Source organism: Podarcis raffonei, chromosome 5, assembly GCF_027172205.1.
Source record: "Podarcis raffonei isolate rPodRaf1 chromosome 5, rPodRaf1.pri, whole genome shotgun sequence".
In the NCBI taxonomy this organism is placed as follows: domain Eukaryota; kingdom Metazoa; phylum Chordata; class Lepidosauria; order Squamata; family Lacertidae; genus Podarcis; species Podarcis raffonei.
Genome location: NC_070606.1, coordinates 56,872,346 through 56,889,900, shown reverse-complemented (window position 1 = coordinate 56,889,900; position 17,555 = coordinate 56,872,346). Strand labels below are relative to the sequence as shown.

Here is a 17,555-nt window from a genome sequence, read left to right as displayed (position 1 = left end):
TTGTACAAACCTCTATAATCTCCAGACCCTTACCTCCCTCCCCTCCCTTAACCAAGAAGCTTCCCCATTACAGTAACTTTATCTCAAAGGGGAGTTGTCCCTGCCCCCAGCCCAAGCACTTTCTTCTGCACATTTTCAAGCTCTATAATCTCTTTACTGGAGATTATACAAGAACTGTGTACAGTACTGTATTCCAAAAGCAGTTGCATGATAAATTTGGGAAAAGATACTGTCTTAATGTTTATTGTAAGCCGATTTGGATACAGTTTACTGAGGAAAAGCAGAATAACTAAATGGGGGGGAGGAGATTCAAGAGATTTGTCATCGTATTGTGGATATGGTGAATATTATTTATATAGTTGCACCATGCTGCAGAACTAACTTAGGGATTGTGAAATTGCTTTAACACTTTTTTCTTGGGAAATGTGCAGTGGATTAGGGAAATTTTGTTCAGGACATTATGAAATAGGCTATGTCAACACTGCTAGGATTTGTGCAGTATAATTTGCAAACTAGGTCCCATTTGTAATTTTTTAAAGAAACAGTTGACTATCACATTTACTGTAATTGACTTCTCAGGTGTATCCATGTGGGACATCATCAAATGCAATTGTCATTAGATGGGTACTCTTTAAAATGACCCTTAAAGGCCTGAGGAATGATTAATACCCTTGGTCCACTTAATTTTGGATTATATATTTACATAATTGCTTCTAATGCTTCTTTGTCTTCATACAGGTCTCTTGAGGAGAATGATTGCAAAACACAGAAGAATATCAAGAGACAGCATCACAGCGGATCACAATACCATTTCTTAAAAACTAACAACTGACATAGTAAAATCCAAATACTCAAGAGTATGATGGAAGATAGAAATCACCTTTCACCTAAAGAATTGAGAGGGAGAGGGGGTGGGAGAATGATGGGGAAAGAAGAAAAAGGGAGGGAGAGAAAGAAATCTGAGAATATGCTAGAGGAGACAAAGAGACAAGATGGGAAGCTTAGTGCATGAATGGATACAACAGACAAGTAAAATGCCAAATGCAGATTGAGAAAATAATGGATTGACAAGGCTTGTGCTAGCCAGCCAGTAGACAAACACAAATGTGAGGACTGAACAGATAGCAAAACAAAGGGACAAGTTAAAAGGAATAGAACATGAAATAAGGCATAACTTTAAAATGAAACTTGCTGAAATAGTTGGAAAGGCTCAAAGAATAGTTGGTCCGTTTTCTTGGTATACAGCAAAACTGTACAACTGGTATAGGAGGCTGCAAACAGCATTAATTCTGGAACACTGAAGCAAGTAAATAAGCCAGTGGAGGATCTGCAATATAGGAGCTGAAAGGTAGAACTGATCATCTTGAAGTTAAGGTTGTATGTTTAAGTAGTTTAGAAGACCAGGAACTTCATACAGAAACTTATTTATATCTTGGGCAAAGGCCACTTCTCAGTGGTTGAGTTTGCCGAAGGTTCAATGCTGAATCACTGGCACCTCAAGGGCAGGCTGGGAATGACCCCTGTATGTAACCCTGGAGAGTTGCTGCCAGTCAGTAGACATACAGGCTTAAGAAGAGCCTACTAGATGAGGCCAATGGCCAGTGCTTTTTTCCTAGGAAAATAGGTGCCGGTACTCACCATGAAGTTGTTAAGGTAAGTGCCACACTTTTTAACAACAAAAAGAGATGCTGGCACTGCGTACCCTGGAATACACCTGGGGGGGGGGGGAGGCACTGCCAATGGCCAATCTAGTCCAGCATCCTTTTCTCACAGTGCTGAATCCGATGTCTGTGGGAAACCTGCAAGCGTAATTTGAGCACAAAAGCACTTTTCCCTTGTGTGGTTTTCAGCAATTAGTATTCAGAAGCTTTACTGCCTCCAACTGTGGATGGAGAGCATAGCCATCATGGCTCATAGACTTCAATAGCCCTCTCCATGAACTTGTCCAATTATTTTAAAGCCATCTAGATTAGTGGCCAAACGGTCGATCCATATAGTTAGTCAAAGGTCTATCCCAATCTATCCCTGATAGGGATCCCATGCCACTTATCTGCCTATAGCCTGCCATTCTCTCCCCATCCCCCATTCTAGAGATCCTTAATTGACATCCAGGGTACCAGAGAGAGCAAGCACAAATTTGTATATAAAAACAATATAGTACCTGCAATAACCTTCTTTGGAGAATCAGATAAGCTGGACATCCAGACTTCAAAGTCCAAGAAAAGAAGCAGCAGAGAAATAAGAAAAGCAGAAGAAGAGACATTAGAAATACAGAGAAGCAGTTTTATGGCCCAGCAAATACTGAACAGCTTTTTTTTTTTTTATGTGCACACAGAGGAACTATTTCCATAAAGCTCACAGCAAGGAAACAACCAAGGGGGTTGCTAAAAGAAGAGCATAAGAAGGCACAAAGTTATCCCTGTGGTAGAGTTTCATTAGTGACAGATATAGGCAGGGGATTATGTAACTTTGGTCTAAATCAGAAAGGTTCTGCTTTGTTTTTGAATAACTTATTAGTAATTTTAACAAGCATAATACAAACAACAGACAATTGGGGGGGGGAGTGGGAAGTTGTTGACATAGGAATGATTCACAGAAATGGTGCACCTAAGGTACCTCAGGGCCTACACTTACAGTCCCACAGCACAGAAGGGTCCTAAGTGAACATCCTGGGTGAGGGGCTGTGCAAAAAAAGGCTCCGTATCGGAACCTGGCAATAGGATGATGCTTTCTTATTTTAAAAACATTCTGTAATCACGGACTACATGGCATGTACATGGCACAAATACTCATTATTATTATTTTAAAATAAAAAATGCATTATTCTTTTATACAACACAATGTTGCATATAGCCAAGTAAATCAGGGAAGTAGAAGCAAACTTCATTTTATTCCAGTAGTCATGATTATGCTATGATGTTTATATAGTCTGACTATGGTTGCTGTATATCAGTGGAACATATCCCAGTCGGGCTTGCATTTGGTGCCAAATGTTGAAGGTGCCAAACGTAAGCCTTGCTTGCAGAGGAACAATCGGCAGCACACTCTGCAACTGCATTTGTTTGGAATACTGTGCACAATTCTGGTCCCCTCTCCTGAAAAAGAATATTGCAGAACTGGAAAAAGCTTAGAAAAGGGCAACCAAAATGATCAAGGTGGCAGAGCAACTCCCCATGAGGAAAGGTTGCAGCATTTGGGACTTCTAGTTTAGAGAAAATGGTTACATGATGGGAGTTTATAAAATTACACATGGCATGGATAAAGTAGATATGAGAGAGGGAGAAAAACCTCTCTGTTAACACTAGAACTTATGGACATCCAATGAAGTTGAATGTTTTAGGACAGATTTTTAAAAAGCAATTTCTTCACATGGCGCATAGTCACTCTCATGGAAGGCCATGATGGACACCAAGCTGGATAGCTTTAAAAGAGAATTTGACAAATTTGTGGAGGATAATAGCTATTGGCCATAATGACAGCATCATTGGCAGTACGTCCCCGAACACCAGTTGCTGGAAACTGCAGGAGGAAAGAGCATTGTTGCACAGGACCTGAGTCCTGCTTGTGGGCTTCCCATGGGCATCTAGTTGGCCACTGTGAGGGCAGGGTGCTGATGGGCCTGATCTGCCCAAAGAGCTGGAAGTCCCCCATACTTGTTCTATCAGAAATGTAGAAGCAGTTGTAAAGCATGGAACAGCAAGTGAGGAGGAGGAAAAGAAATGTTAATTGTGTGCTTCACAATCTAATTCTCCCATCCAATGGCTCAACACCACTGAGTCCAGGATCTAAAATTACTTAGCTGCACCATTGTCCACAAGACCCTCTGAGTATGTAGTGCAGCAATAAAACTGGATTGGCAAAGCTAAGCAGGGTCCTGTATGGACTGAAGCCATCCAGATAGACACTGACATTGTTCTTAAGGCAAAGGTATGATTAGAGTGCTTCAGCACAAACACAGACTGGAGGTCACCCTGTGAATTTAGCACCTCAATTCAATCCACTCTATCCTGAGCCAAGACTAGAGCTGTTGGTTTATTAACCAATTTTAAAATGTATTTTAAGTTGGTCAATAAGCAGGTGATCAGCTAAACATTCATTAATATCACCAAAGCCTCTGTTTTCAGTACCTTTTGGAGGGAACTGAAGTTTAAAAGATTTGAATTGTAAGATAAGCTTTACACCTACCATTTGGGACCAAAATAAATAGACTCAAGTATTATTTGACCTGCCAGACTTTGAGTTGTGCCAGAATGGAAGCTAGTGCAGATCCAGGGCAGTTCTCAAATATACCCAACATGCACCTGCAAGGCCATCACATGAAACAGTAAAAACGTTACTTGGAAATCACACTAGGTTGGTAGCAAAACCCTGTATCTCAGTTCATTCATCTGTAAAATGGAAAATTAAGCCACACATTCTTGAATGAGCTTCTGTCTCTGGGAGAGAAGGTAATGTTCCATTCTGAAAGTCTTGATCAAGTGTACAAGGGTTAACTCTGGTTACTTACTGGCACGGGGTGGGGGGACCATTCTGCACATGTTCAGTATGCTCAAAGACATTGTTATTTTAGATGTTCCAGGAACTGAGGCCTGGCTAACCCTTTGCCATGAGGCTTTTATTTTAAAAGGAGTTCATGCATTAGAAGGAGCTCACACATGGCAAGTTTAAAAACACTAAACCAAATACGTACATACTGTGTCTAGCTATTGAGGTTTCTCTGGATAAAGAGAAACAGAGGTGACAGTATAATGAAATAAAGCCACAGAATAATTCCATCCAGGGAAAATACTCCAGAACTCCCCAACTACCCCAAACAGAGTTTGCACTGACCATGCCAAACCAATATTGAAAGAGCCAAAAAACAGGCAATGATGAAAAATATCTGGAATAAGAAAATGCATAGAGCTTATGGTTCTATTGGAACCATATGCTCCCGCAGTGGCACAAGATACAGTTTTTAAAATAGTATGCAACTGACCTACTTGGTGAGGGGGGTGCTGAGATTTCTATCCATGACTGGTTTTTTTGAAGGAGCAGCTGAAGTGCAACCAAGCTATTTACACAATTGCCATTTAATCAGATTGCCCTGAATGCTAATTGGTTGTAAATTTTTAAAAGAAGCATTTCCACCCCCCTACACACACACACACACACACACACACACACACACACACACACACGTCAACAGCAGTTGAGCCAAAGCAGAGCACAGGCGGCAGGGAATGTAGAAGCATGCAAGCAACTGGCAAGCTATATTGTAGATTTCCAAATAAAAAAGATATATGTACATATAGGAAGAACACCAGAGCTCCCTGTGTCTGACAGCAGCTAGACAAAGATGAGAGTGCTTCTGAAAGGGAAGACAGCTAGCATTTTTTTGTTCTGAACATCTGCTTAGCATTACTTTTAAGGGTTTTCTAAAAAGATTAAAAACTGCACGACATTTATATTCTAATTGGTCCCAGCCTCTACAGCCTCCCCCCTCCCATCACCAACAATACTATTGCATATAACCATTGAGCCCCATTGTGACAAAGAAGGGGCAGACACTGCAGTAGGGATTGGGAACCTGTGGCCCTCCAGGCATTGTTGAACTCAACTACCATCGGCTGGTAGAAGCTGAAATGCAACGGCATCAGGAGGCTACAGGATTCTTGCTTGTTATGGATCTCATATAAGCCACCCTGGGTGCCTTTCTGACTGAAAGGCAGGATTAAAATGGTTTAAATAAATACAAGGTGATCCATAAAACTGCTCTAGTGCATTTTTGCTTTGAACAGTCCAACACAGTGCATGCATGTACATTTAACAAAAACTTTCTGCAAGGCATTTCTAGTGGAAGTTGCCTGGCTTGCGGTTTAATTACATGGATAAGGCACGCCAAGGTGTTCGACTTATCATGTGTACACTCAGACTTGCAAGAGATGGCTAGGGAAGGCCGGCAGTGGGTCCAGGTGATAGAAAATGCTTATCATATGCAGGAGTAGTTCCTGCTGCCCTGAAGCAGTTAGGGGTGCAGCCCCTCAGTTATCCACCCATGAAACTAGCGGTATACAACTGCCACCCAGAGGAAAATACCCGCTTTTGGGGCAAGTTGCTCAAATGGTGGTGAGTGTCCAGAAGTGCTTGGGAAAAGTTATTTTTCTGGCTCCATTTCAATCTGGCTTTAGGGTTTGGCTTTGGCACTGAAGGAGCTGTGAGAGGCACATGTGACCTGTGCTGGGAGAGGCAAAGAAGGAATGAAACCCTGTGAGTTCTCCTAGATCTCTCAGCAGCTTTTGATATCATTAACTACAGTATCCTCTTGGACTGGCTCTGTGGGTTGGGAGTTAGGAGCAGAAGCAATGTGTCTATCTCAGGGGTCAGCAACCTAAGGCCCATGGGCCACAAGCGGCCCACAGGAGTCATTTAATTGGCCCACGAGCCGCCCCCCAACCAAGCCGCACGCTTGGCGAGTCCCCACGCACTGTTCTAAACCGGTGCAGTGTGGCACAGGGACTCACTTCTGCGGCACCGAAAATTGCGTCAACGAAGATGCCTGAAATCGTGGGCACGCATGCTCACGCACATGCACGCTCTAGCCCATGGAGTGATCTCCGCTGGAGTGAACTGGCGGGGTAAACCTTGCCAACCCCTGGTCTATCTGCAGGGCAGTGTTCAGAGACTGGCAGTAAGGGGCAGGGCTGCTCTTTGGTCCCGTGAAAAATACGCTGCGGAGTTCTGCAGGGTTTCATATTGTCCCCTATGCTTAACACCATTATGAAGCCACTGGAGTGCCTCTCTTTGCATTGTTCTACCTAGGCTGCAGGATCTGCCAGGTAGGGACTTCTTGTCACTCCATCAGTGAGGGGAGCCTGAGATGCTTTATGTTAGGAAAGGGGCTTCTCTGTGGAATGCTCTTCCCCTGGAAGACATTGTTCAGTTTTTGGTGCGAGCAGAAAATCCTTCTCCCCCTAAAGACCACCTCTGTGTTATAAGAAGGAGATGAAGCAATTCAGGGTGAGATGGTTTTATTGAGTGATTTTATTGTATTTAAATCCCAAGAGTGCTTGCTATTAAGGGCAGGATATAAATTAACAAAATAAAGCAACTGCACATTTATTGATCTTCAAAACCAGGCTGCCTGGAAATCCTTCTCGTTTTATCTGTATCACTTCCACCAGTAACAGGGAATCCCACATGTTGTGTAGTTAAACCCACCTTGTATTAATCTTTGGGATGCCCCTTTCCTTCTGAAACTAGGCCAAGGGGCGTATTGCTCCCTCTCTACAAACATTACACATTACCCTTTTAAATACAAATCCACGGCACACCAGTGTTTTAAGCCTTGTGGTACCTTATCAACGGCAAAAGGTTTTCTAAGCTTTTATGGGCTACAGTCAACTTAATCAAATGCACAGACCTGTGACTCCAAAGGAAGTGAGCTCTAGTCCATGGCAGCCTTTTGCCTCTTTCTCATTTTAAAACGGAACCCGCATTTGCATTGTTCTACACAGAATGAATCTGTCTTTGAGACTTTCGCTTGTTGTTCGCCTGTTGTAAGTTATCAGCTCCTCCCCTGTTCCGTCCCAGACCAATCAGAGGCTGCTTCCATTTGCCACGTAAACAGAACTGCCTCATTTATCATCTCCACACCAGCAGAGACCAAACTGTTTTGAAATACTCACATCTGGCCTTCATGTGATCGAATGGTGCTTCAGAACTGATCATATGGCACAAAAAAGCTCAAGGGAGGGGGGAGAGAGAAGCAAGGCAGGGGGGGGGGGAGCTCAGTAATGCCCTATCCTTCTCCTGCTCCAAAAGCTATTTTTTTCTAGACTGTAACCTGAGCAGAGGTATCACACATGCTCCAAATAAACAAGGCATAATTCTACATTTACACAATTGGGCTTCAAACAACATCACAAGTTAACTCTCCCTGGGAAACAGAGCCCAATAGTCCAAGGAAGTATAGGCTGAAAAACTATCGCCGTTGCATTTCATTTCCAGCATGATATACCTTGTGCTTAATCCTCAAGAAAGAATCCTGATCTCATTTGAGACATTAGGAATCTACAGGATTATTTTGTTTTGTCTGGGCACTTTAGGTCCAGGGGGAAGCTTCTGACTTCAGGGAGTCCAGACAGATTGCACCCCCTACCCCCTTCCCATATGGTTGCTATATTAAGACAGCATGCATGGAGATCCGAAGGAGGTTATAATACTGCTATTTTAGGGTCCAAAGCAGTGCAGCTGGCTTCTAAAGAGAGCCTGGATAACTTCATTGCCATCAATAACATTTACAGCTATGCAAGCAAGGAGGAAATGGCAGGAATTTGGGCAAGAGTTGAGTTCCTGCCAAAGATGGGGAGGGAGCTCTGGCTCCCAACCAGACAGTATCACTTAGCTGATTAGATGCATTCGCAAGGGCTATAGAGTCCTGATGGAGAAGTATTGATCATTACTGCAAGAAAACCCAGGTTCTTAACTTATTTTTAAATAGGCACACATTTGCTTCCTTCAATCTAAACAGCTGCAGTGAGAGACCTTATCATGTACTACATTGTTTCCCAAACTTCCAATAGCTGAAGCACACTTTTTCCAAATTAAACCTGGCTTTGGCACACCTAAGTCCTTCAAGCTTGCATTTGGTGTGTGGGAAGGAGCCCATTCCTTCAGTTTCTGCACACTCTGCTTGGCACTCTTCTTCCAAGGGCAGGTAAATCTGCTGCATCAGAAGCAGCGAAGGTCCAATCTCCCTCATCTCAAATCATAAATAGCTCACTACTTGCAACCAGCATCTGTGAACACCCAATAAAAAGCTTGATTTTTTTATTCAAGAATTCCAACTTGGCTCACACCTCCTGCATAGTAATAAAAACAAACAGACCTGCTCTGGGAGAGGGGGAAAAAGTGAATGCCTGCTGATGCTTTTCTGAAAAATGCTTTTCCAAAAACTGATGTCCATTTTCAGGAGTGCACATTGCTGCCAGGCAATGTTTTAAAAACTTTATGCATTTCAAAACCAGCTCATAGAGAACTGTGAATTGGGGAAATGCAATTATTTAACTCAATTGCTGATGAGGAGTGACGAAAAGATCGAAGCACACCTTAACCAGAGATGTGGCAGAATTACCTCCCCACTCAAGCCAGAGCAGTGAATCATGCAAAGAGGCAGCCTCTTCTGTGAGTGGGTCCTTTCACAGGAAGCTTTAATTATTCAATATTACCGTATTTTTCGCTGTATAAGACACACCAGACCACAAGACCCACCTAGTTTTTGGAGGAGGAAAACAAGAAAAAAAATATTCTGAATCTCAGAAGCCAGAAGGGCAAGAGGGATCGCTGCGCAGTGAAAGCTGCAATCCCTCTTGCTGTTCTGGCTTCTGGGATAGCTGTGCGGCCTGCATTCGCTCCATAAGACGCACACACATTTCCCCTTACCTTTTAGGAGGGAAAAAGTGAGTCTTATAGAGCAAAAAATACGATATTTCTTGGATCACTTGTGGCACTATGTTTTATTGTGATAAGCACAAGCCTCAGATTTGTATGTCTGCGCCGCCCCCCACAACACCCTGGCTAGAAGGAAGATTTCAAAAACCATTATTAAGCCATGGCTTCCTAAACCCAAGATTGTGGCTTTACACCAATGTGGTACCCTCTAGATGTTGAGGCCTGTAACTCCCATCATCCTTGACCATTGGCCATGCTGGGAGAGGGGGCTGGAGTCCGTAACATCAAGGGAGGCACCACACTGGGTACCCTGTTCTACAACAATATGGATAAACAAGCCAGCTTCATACCTTGAAGCTGGCTCATTTTGAGAACTGAGAATAGGTAGCCATTAAACAAAACAGGAAACTGTTGCTTACTAAAAACCAAATAAAAAGCCCTCCAAAGCCCTCCTGACAGCCACATGAGGAGAGCACATAAACCCAACACTCACTGCAGCTTGTGCATGTCATGATAAAACCATGGCTTATCATGAGCATCACCAAATGGCCCTCAACATTTAACAGACCATACTGTTGTCCTAAGCTCCTGGTGTATGTAGACATGAGTTTGGGTGAAGGGTATTATCCAAACAAGTTTTCTATACTGCATAAGCACAAGAGATTGCAGCATTTCTTGTGAGTCTGGCGGGGGTTAAAATAGCCCAATGCAGATGTTCCATAAATATAAATATATCAACACTAGGAGAAAGGAGCTGCATCCACACAGCCGTTTATTCTCTCCCCTTGCCCCCAACATTTCCCTTACTGTCAGGGCTTTTCTTCCAGCCAGAACTTAGTTCCCAGCACCTCTCCGGTGGGTGCCGTTGCCATTGTAAGAGAACAAGGGAGATGTTAATGGCGACTTGAGATACCTCTTATTCTAGAAAAACCAGCACTGCTTACTGGAGCTTACTGGAGAGCCAGTGTGGTGTAGTGGTTAAGAGCGGTAGACTCGTAATCTGGTGAACCGGGTTCGCGTCTCCGCTCCTCCACATGCAGCTGCTGGGTGACCTTGGGCCAGTCACACTTCTTTGAAGTCTCTCAGGCCCACTCACCTCACAGAGTGTTTGTTGAGGAAGGGAAAGGAGAATGTTAGCTGCTTTGAGACTCCTTCGGGTAGTGATAAGGCGGGATATCAAATCCAAACTCCTCCTCCTCTTCCTCTGCATTATATTTCAGCTTTCACACAACATAAAAGGCACTAATGGAGATCTAGTGTAAGTTTAGCACTTATTTTCATGTCAGCTGATTCCAGAAATAAATCTGTTTGAAATACCAGCATGCAGTTCTTTCTCTGCTATTCTCATGGATGAATGATGGGGAACAGAAGTATGCATGTGTGGAAAGGGTAAGAAAGTAGCAACATTGTCCAATAAAGTTTGGTGTTGTGTCACACCACACCCACTGGTGTGATGAAATTTGATGTTCCATAACACAACAGATACTGCAGTGTGAAAGGAACATTAAAAAAAAAAGGAACGCAAGCATCATAAGTCAGGAAAACTAACAATATTCCTCACATCGGAAAGCACCCTGAGTTGTTGAGCATGAGGCTGAACATTTGCATCCAAGAACTAGATTGGAAGCACTGAAAACAACGTTCCAAGTAACTTTCCTTATGGGGGAAAAGCACAACATAGCAATATCAGGTGTTTGGGTTGATTATCGAGTGGAAATTTAGGAAGTGTAAATACTGGCAATTCTCCTGCTGATGCCAGCCAGTTGCCTTGTAGAAGTCATACCAGGCATACTATAAAATTAGGAATTCCAAACACAGCAAGCCAGACCAGAGCGAGTCACATAGCAAGGAAAATATTTCCAAAGAAAAGAGTTCCAGTAGGTGTTTCAAATGCCAAATCAATATCAAAAACACAAAACCCATCCTCATAAAAGTTCTCCCAGCAAGACTAGTCACTTAAAAGAAAAGTGAGATCTAGATTTCTTGGCAAGATTCACAAAACAATAAGCATCCATTTGTTTTATTTCTTAATCTGTCCTGGTGTTTTTCATGGGACTTCTTTATAGCGATGATCGCAGTGGTTTCAGTTTCGGGGGGGGAGGGGGGAGATGCACTACCAGACTGCAGCAAGAATGTTATATGCTTTTGTCCAGGAGCAAAACACATTATCATCATCATCAACAACCTTTCACCTTGAACTCTCAGGAAAGATAACAATTCAAAAATATAGTATTAACATCAGTTAAAACAAATTAGTTAAGATAGGACTTATCCTATCAGGTGTCAAAGGAAAGGGTATTTTCTGCATTATTCTTCCAGCTACAACTGATTGAACCACTGAGCACAAGGTGTAGTTCTAATAGCCCTGCACCACCTCAAATATGTCAGATTTTTTTTTAAGTCCTCATATTAAAGTATCTCTGAGTTAGCATGTCCAGCCTACCTAGCCTTCTCCCAGTTCAAGGGTTAGTTCAGATTCTATGGTAGGACTCTGAATACTAGAAACTGTGACTGCTGTGGCAAGTGCACCATTGTATGCACATGTGTATGTTCTACCTTTCATACTCGCAGCCCATGCCTCCATAGTTGCAAAGAGTTGTGCATGGCAGCCTGGCAGAGCTAATGCACTGAACATCCTGAATAATATGGGAGCGCACTAAGCTTCAAAGAGTGCTGTCACATCCTTTGCTGCAAGCCAGAATCTTGCACGTTGGCAGAAATTAGGTACTATGTTAACATGTTAGTCTTCTCTTAGAAAACCCCAATATTTTACTACACCCCATGGCACCAGCCTTACGTAGCAAGAAGAGACCAACAGGTAGGTCACACTAGCGAAACCACTGTTTTCTTTCCTTTTTAGTTTAGGAGGAGGAGAAATCCCAAATGAGAATGGACCATAACACATGGTTTGCATACAGAAGGTCCCAGGTTCAATCCCTGACATCTTCAGTTAATAGAAACTGGTAACAGGTGATAAGAAACATCTTTACTGAGACCATGGAGGGCTGCTGTCAGTCGCAATACACAATACTGAACTAGATGGACAAATAGTTTGAGCTGGTACAAGGATCTCATTCTGCAAATTATGAGTTAAAGAAAGTTGAAAACTACTGTCCTATGGTCCCCATAACACATAGTGCATTGACATACTTAAACTAGAGACGTCACTAAGCTGCATATAGAAGAAAGGCCACAACTTTATTGATTACAGCAGTGAAAAGGTATTGGCTTAGGCATTGGATGTCTAAAACAAGTGGGTTTATTCACCAGTAGGTGGAGCCTGTTGATGCTAATCCAACTATAGGCTCTCCCCTGATGTCACCGAGGGTCGTGCCATGGCCTCCCGCCAAGCAGGCATCGGACAGAGTACACGACCGCCAGATTCCTTTAACGGAATACCCAAAAATTGAAGGCATAGGCAATGGCCACACCTAGCCCTTCGACACACCACAACACATTATTCCAATGCCTAACCTACCCACCAATACCACAAAAGTTGTGGTGATTGCTACGAGGTAGACGAAAAAACCAAAAAGCCTAATGCCAAATGGAAAAATTCCTACCAGGCCCCCTGGACAACCAGGGCGACCAACCTAAGGTCCATAGCAAGGCCAATGAACTAAGACCCTGAGCTCAAAGGGAGTGGAGGGTGGGTGACTCGCGACGAGACGACGGAGAAGAATGAGGCCGAAGAGAGGCTGGCACCGCAGCAAAAGGCTGCTGGACACGCCCCCTCGGAGGCACCTGGTTGGGTGCCTGCCGAGGGGCGTGGGCGCCAGCCAGGTGAGAGGAGGAGGCAGGGGGATAACGCCCCCTGCTAGGGGCGGAGCTCGGGCTCCCGCCCACAACCACTCCCCTCTCTTCCAGGGAGGAGAGTCTTAAGCTGCATATACAAGACAGTGTGTCATGCTTCAAATTTAACAAGCAAGTCTTTGCACACAATAGCTGCTGTATTTATGTCCATACACAATCCCATCTGGCAGGAGCCATGGGAATTACATCAGCTCTGCTCTTGGGGGATGTCTCCCCTGCTTCAATGTACACAGAGATGGGTCCTCCAGAAAATACTTGTCAAATCAACATTAAGGGTGTGTGGATGGGAGTTGCAATCCATTTGGAGGGTTACAGATGCTCCATACCTGCCTTAGGGCAGGAGAGAGACATGCTGGATTACATCTCCCTGGTACCACCTTGCCTCTCTCTGTGTGTGGGGTGGGGTGGGGGATGTATAAGCTTCATTTTGTCCTCCCTTTGAAACATTTAGCTGAACATTTAGCTGACGGGTAGCCAAAATGATGCCTTCCAGATGTTTTGGATGACAACTTCCTTCAGGCCCAGCCAGCACAACCGAGGGTCAGAGAGGATGGGAGCTGTAGCCCACAATACCTGAAGGCACCACATTGGCATCCCAGAACTAGCCAAATGAAACCAGGTAAGAGGAAAGTACAAGACTATGATAGCTTTGAAAGGTAATTTCAGTGGGTAGTTTTTAACCACCCACGCATGACAAATTGGAGCTGCCAAATTCTCTCTTCTACAATGTAATTCAAATTAGAGGACCTTTGTCCTTTGCACACAATCACCCTACTGAGCAAACATTAGAAGCAAGTCTCACACAATAATCTATAATTATGAGATGGCTTCCGAGTACACACAGCTGTCCCCAACTGCGCCAATGTCAGCCTGAGAGCAAGAGAAGAGAAGAGACTGGTATTGAGCCGGTAACAGCAAGAGTAACCATTTTTGTTGGTTAAAGAATTATTAGATAACTTCTAGGTTCTTGTATTTACTAGGAAACAACTCTTGGCCACTAACTGTGGGACAGGATGCTATCACTGCACAGTCACACAGAGTCACCATGCTACAAAGCTCCAGCACTAGAAATGCTCTGGGATTATGTCCAGAGCAGACTATGTTTCTAAAGCACAGATGGTATTTTGCAGAGGGTTTTTGTTTGGGGGGCGGAGGTGGAAGAGATAAAGAATTGGCCTAATTTATGAGATGTCTGTACAGAACCATTAATTTTAAGAGGATTTATAAAGACACTTTAAAAGTGAAATAAAAGAGGGTGCCTCCGAGTTGAAAATAATTTGAATTGTGCAATTAAATCCAACACATGCAGCTCACATGTGCGTATAGTTTGCATGGTTAGTAGCTGAAGCATTAACTCAGCACTGTACACTTATGTCATAGCCATCATAATTTCACATGAGAGAAAGGGAGGAATGCCACATTTAATACAGTAACGGCTTTCTACAGTTTTTATAAAGCACTTGTATTAAAAATAATTACGTTATAAAATATCTGCAGCCAGATCACAGCCAATTTTTAAACAATGCTTTAAAGCTCAGTGAAAATTATCAATACTAGAACTGCAGAGTATAATCAATGTTTTACTCCAGTACAGTGGTACCTTGGTTCTCGAACTTAATCCGTTCTGGGAGTCCGTTCGACTCCCGAAATCGTCTGAAAACCCTGGCATGGCTTCCAATTGGCTGCAGGAGCTTCCTGCACTCAAGCAGAAGCCGCGTAAGAAATTCGGCTTCCGAAAAATGTTCGCAAACTTGAACACTTACTTCCGGGTTTGCGGTGTTCAGAAGCCAATTTGCTTGACGACTAAGCCATTCAGGAACCAAGTTACCACTGTACTCTAATTCTCATTTATCTGTGGGGTGGGGGTAACAGAATCACCATCTTTAAAGTATGAATAGCAGAATGCTATGCCCCACCTCTGTTCTGGGAACGAAAGGGGCACTATTACTCCAATGGTATGAGCTGAAAGCATTAACATTTTCTCTTTATGCCAACTTTTTGGAGGCCTGTTTTGAAGAAGCAGATCTACAGAAGCAGGTCCGGCTTGTTCTGCTCTGGGTTTTCCCAGCCCTAAGAAGAGACGGCGGCTTGCCAGAAGATATAGTGTTGTTCTCAAAGTGGAGTATATGGTCAAGGACTTGGGGCCAAAATAATTTGCCAGTCACAGTGGGAGAGCCTGTCCAAAATCCCATTATGTTATAACTAGATGAAGCATAATTTGGTGGATTTTGTAAAAAAGGAGCAGGTAGTCTTTTCTTCAGAAAAAATAAAGCAAACCAGGAAGATTGAGAAGTGACAAGGAAGCTGCTTCTAAGTTAGAATATACATAATATATTGATATAAATAACAAAGAATAAATATTGTGATAAGTGGGTTGCAGATTTAAATGAAGATATTGTGGAGGTAGTATGAGAATCCATGTGGGAGCAATACAGACATAATTCACCACGTGGAAATCTTTTAAAGTAATAGCAAGATAGTACATGACGCCATAGAGAATTAAAACGATTTATCTGGAGGAGAAAGCTGAATGCTGGCAATGTAACGCTGCATATTTGATGGAAAGGTCTGGTTCCATGAAAGCTTTCAATACTTATATTAAGATGTGGTGCTGTACCCTCTTAGAATTTAACTGGGATATATGGAAGGTGCTATATCAGAAATGGAAAAAAATGTATGGTTTACTGATAGCAGCAAAAATATTTGTGCAAGATTAGGAAAGAAACAGAAGTACAACGAATAGTGGATTGGGAAAACAGAACATTTAGAGAGAAAGAGAATTTGGACATGTTTTGGACTTAATCTAGAGATAGTTCTTAATGGGAAATATTGAAGGTACTATGCCTTACCTTGTTATGATTTACTGATGTGGCATTGAGTCTGACTGTGAACGACAGATTCAAACCTACACACTCAGGCATGAAATGCAGCTCATTCATTCGAGTCATAGTTCTCAGCGTGATCTACCCAGCAGGGTTAATAAAAGATGAATGAAATGACAACTGCTATGGTTTCTTATGCTATTTACCTCTGGGTTTCATGCTACAGGCTAGGAGCCTTTTTTCAAATCCTCAGGATTTCCAGGAAAGGGGCGGGGGAGATAGTCAAAATGCCAACTATCCATTAGAATACCACAGTTAAATTGCAAAAATCAAGCATTCCAGCTTAGCTAGCCCATCAATGGAATTAATAAGAGTCACGTGCCAGATAAGCACAACAGCATTAGGGTAAGTCATTCCCAAAGACAAATAAGAGCTATTGCCCAGGCTCTAATTGAGGTCTCTATACCTCCCTTAATATGTGTGCACACGCATGCACGCGCATGCACACACACATGCACACACATGTGTGTGTTTTGTAAAAAGTCAGACCATTAATGCATCTAGCACAGTAACTGACTGGCATGAGGATCTAAGACAGAGAATGGTCTTTTCTAGTATTTTGCCCAAGTACCTTCTAAACAGATACAGTGGTACCTCGGGTTAAGTGGTACCTCGGGTTAAGTACTTAATTTGTTCTGGAGGTCCGTTCTTAACCTGAAACTGTTCTTAACCTGAAGCACCACTTTAGCTAATGGGGCCTCCTGCTGCCGCCACGCCACCAGAGCACGATTTCTGTTCTCATCCTGAAGCACAGTTCTTAACCTGAGGTACTATTTCTGTGTTAGCGGAGTTTGTAACCTGAAGCATATGTAACCTGAAGCGTATGCAACCCGAGGTACCACTGTATTGTGGTCAATTTTTTCCTGGGATAGCCAACATGGTGCCCTCTCAATGCTGCTGGATTACAACTCTGAATTAACTCCCCTGGGGGGAAAACTGTTCCATAGCGTGGGGCTACTCCTTGAGCCATCACTGTTGCTTAAGGTCCAGGTGGCCTTGTTGACTAGGGGTGCCTGTTTCTAGCTGTTCAGCAGCTACTACCCTTTTGACAGATGTAGCTTCACCATAGCGATCCATGCTCTGGTAACTTCCAGATTGGACTGTTGCCATGCACTCTACACAGGGCTGCCCTTGAAGACAGTCTGGAAGCTGCAACTTGTGCAGAATGCAGGAATAAAGCAGAAGTGGGCATTTCTGGCTGGACTCAGAATATACTGGTCTTAAAGCAACTGCTCTGGTACCAATTCACTACCAAGCCCAGTTTAAATTGTTGATTTTGGCATTCAAAATTCTATGTGACTTGGGCCCCAAATATTTAAAGACTTCTCCTCTCATATCCACCTGCCTGGACTGACGGGAGGGCACTGCTGGCAGTACCACCTCCTTGTGTGGTTTGTGGGCTGGTGGCACATGGGGGCTTTTTCTCTG

General features: G+C 43.2%; 1 protein-coding gene across 12 annotated transcripts in view; it reads right to left on the bottom strand.

Annotated features, from left to right (window-relative positions):
- The window catches only part of SH3PXD2A (SH3 and PX domains 2A), a 249,449-nt gene that overhangs the window by 76,527 nt on the left and 155,367 nt on the right, over window positions 1-17,555 (bottom strand). For 6 of the 12 annotated variants that reach the window (XM_053389297.1, XM_053389300.1, XM_053389299.1 and 3 more), the window contains one exon: window positions 2,162-2,206. The exons of the other annotated variants lie outside the window; for them this stretch is intronic. In XM_053389297.1, the coding sequence (XP_053245272.1) occupies window positions 2,162-2,206 (45 nt within the window). The remainder of the gene's footprint in view (window positions 1-2,161; window positions 2,207-17,555) is intronic. 12 annotated transcript variants of the gene reach the window in all.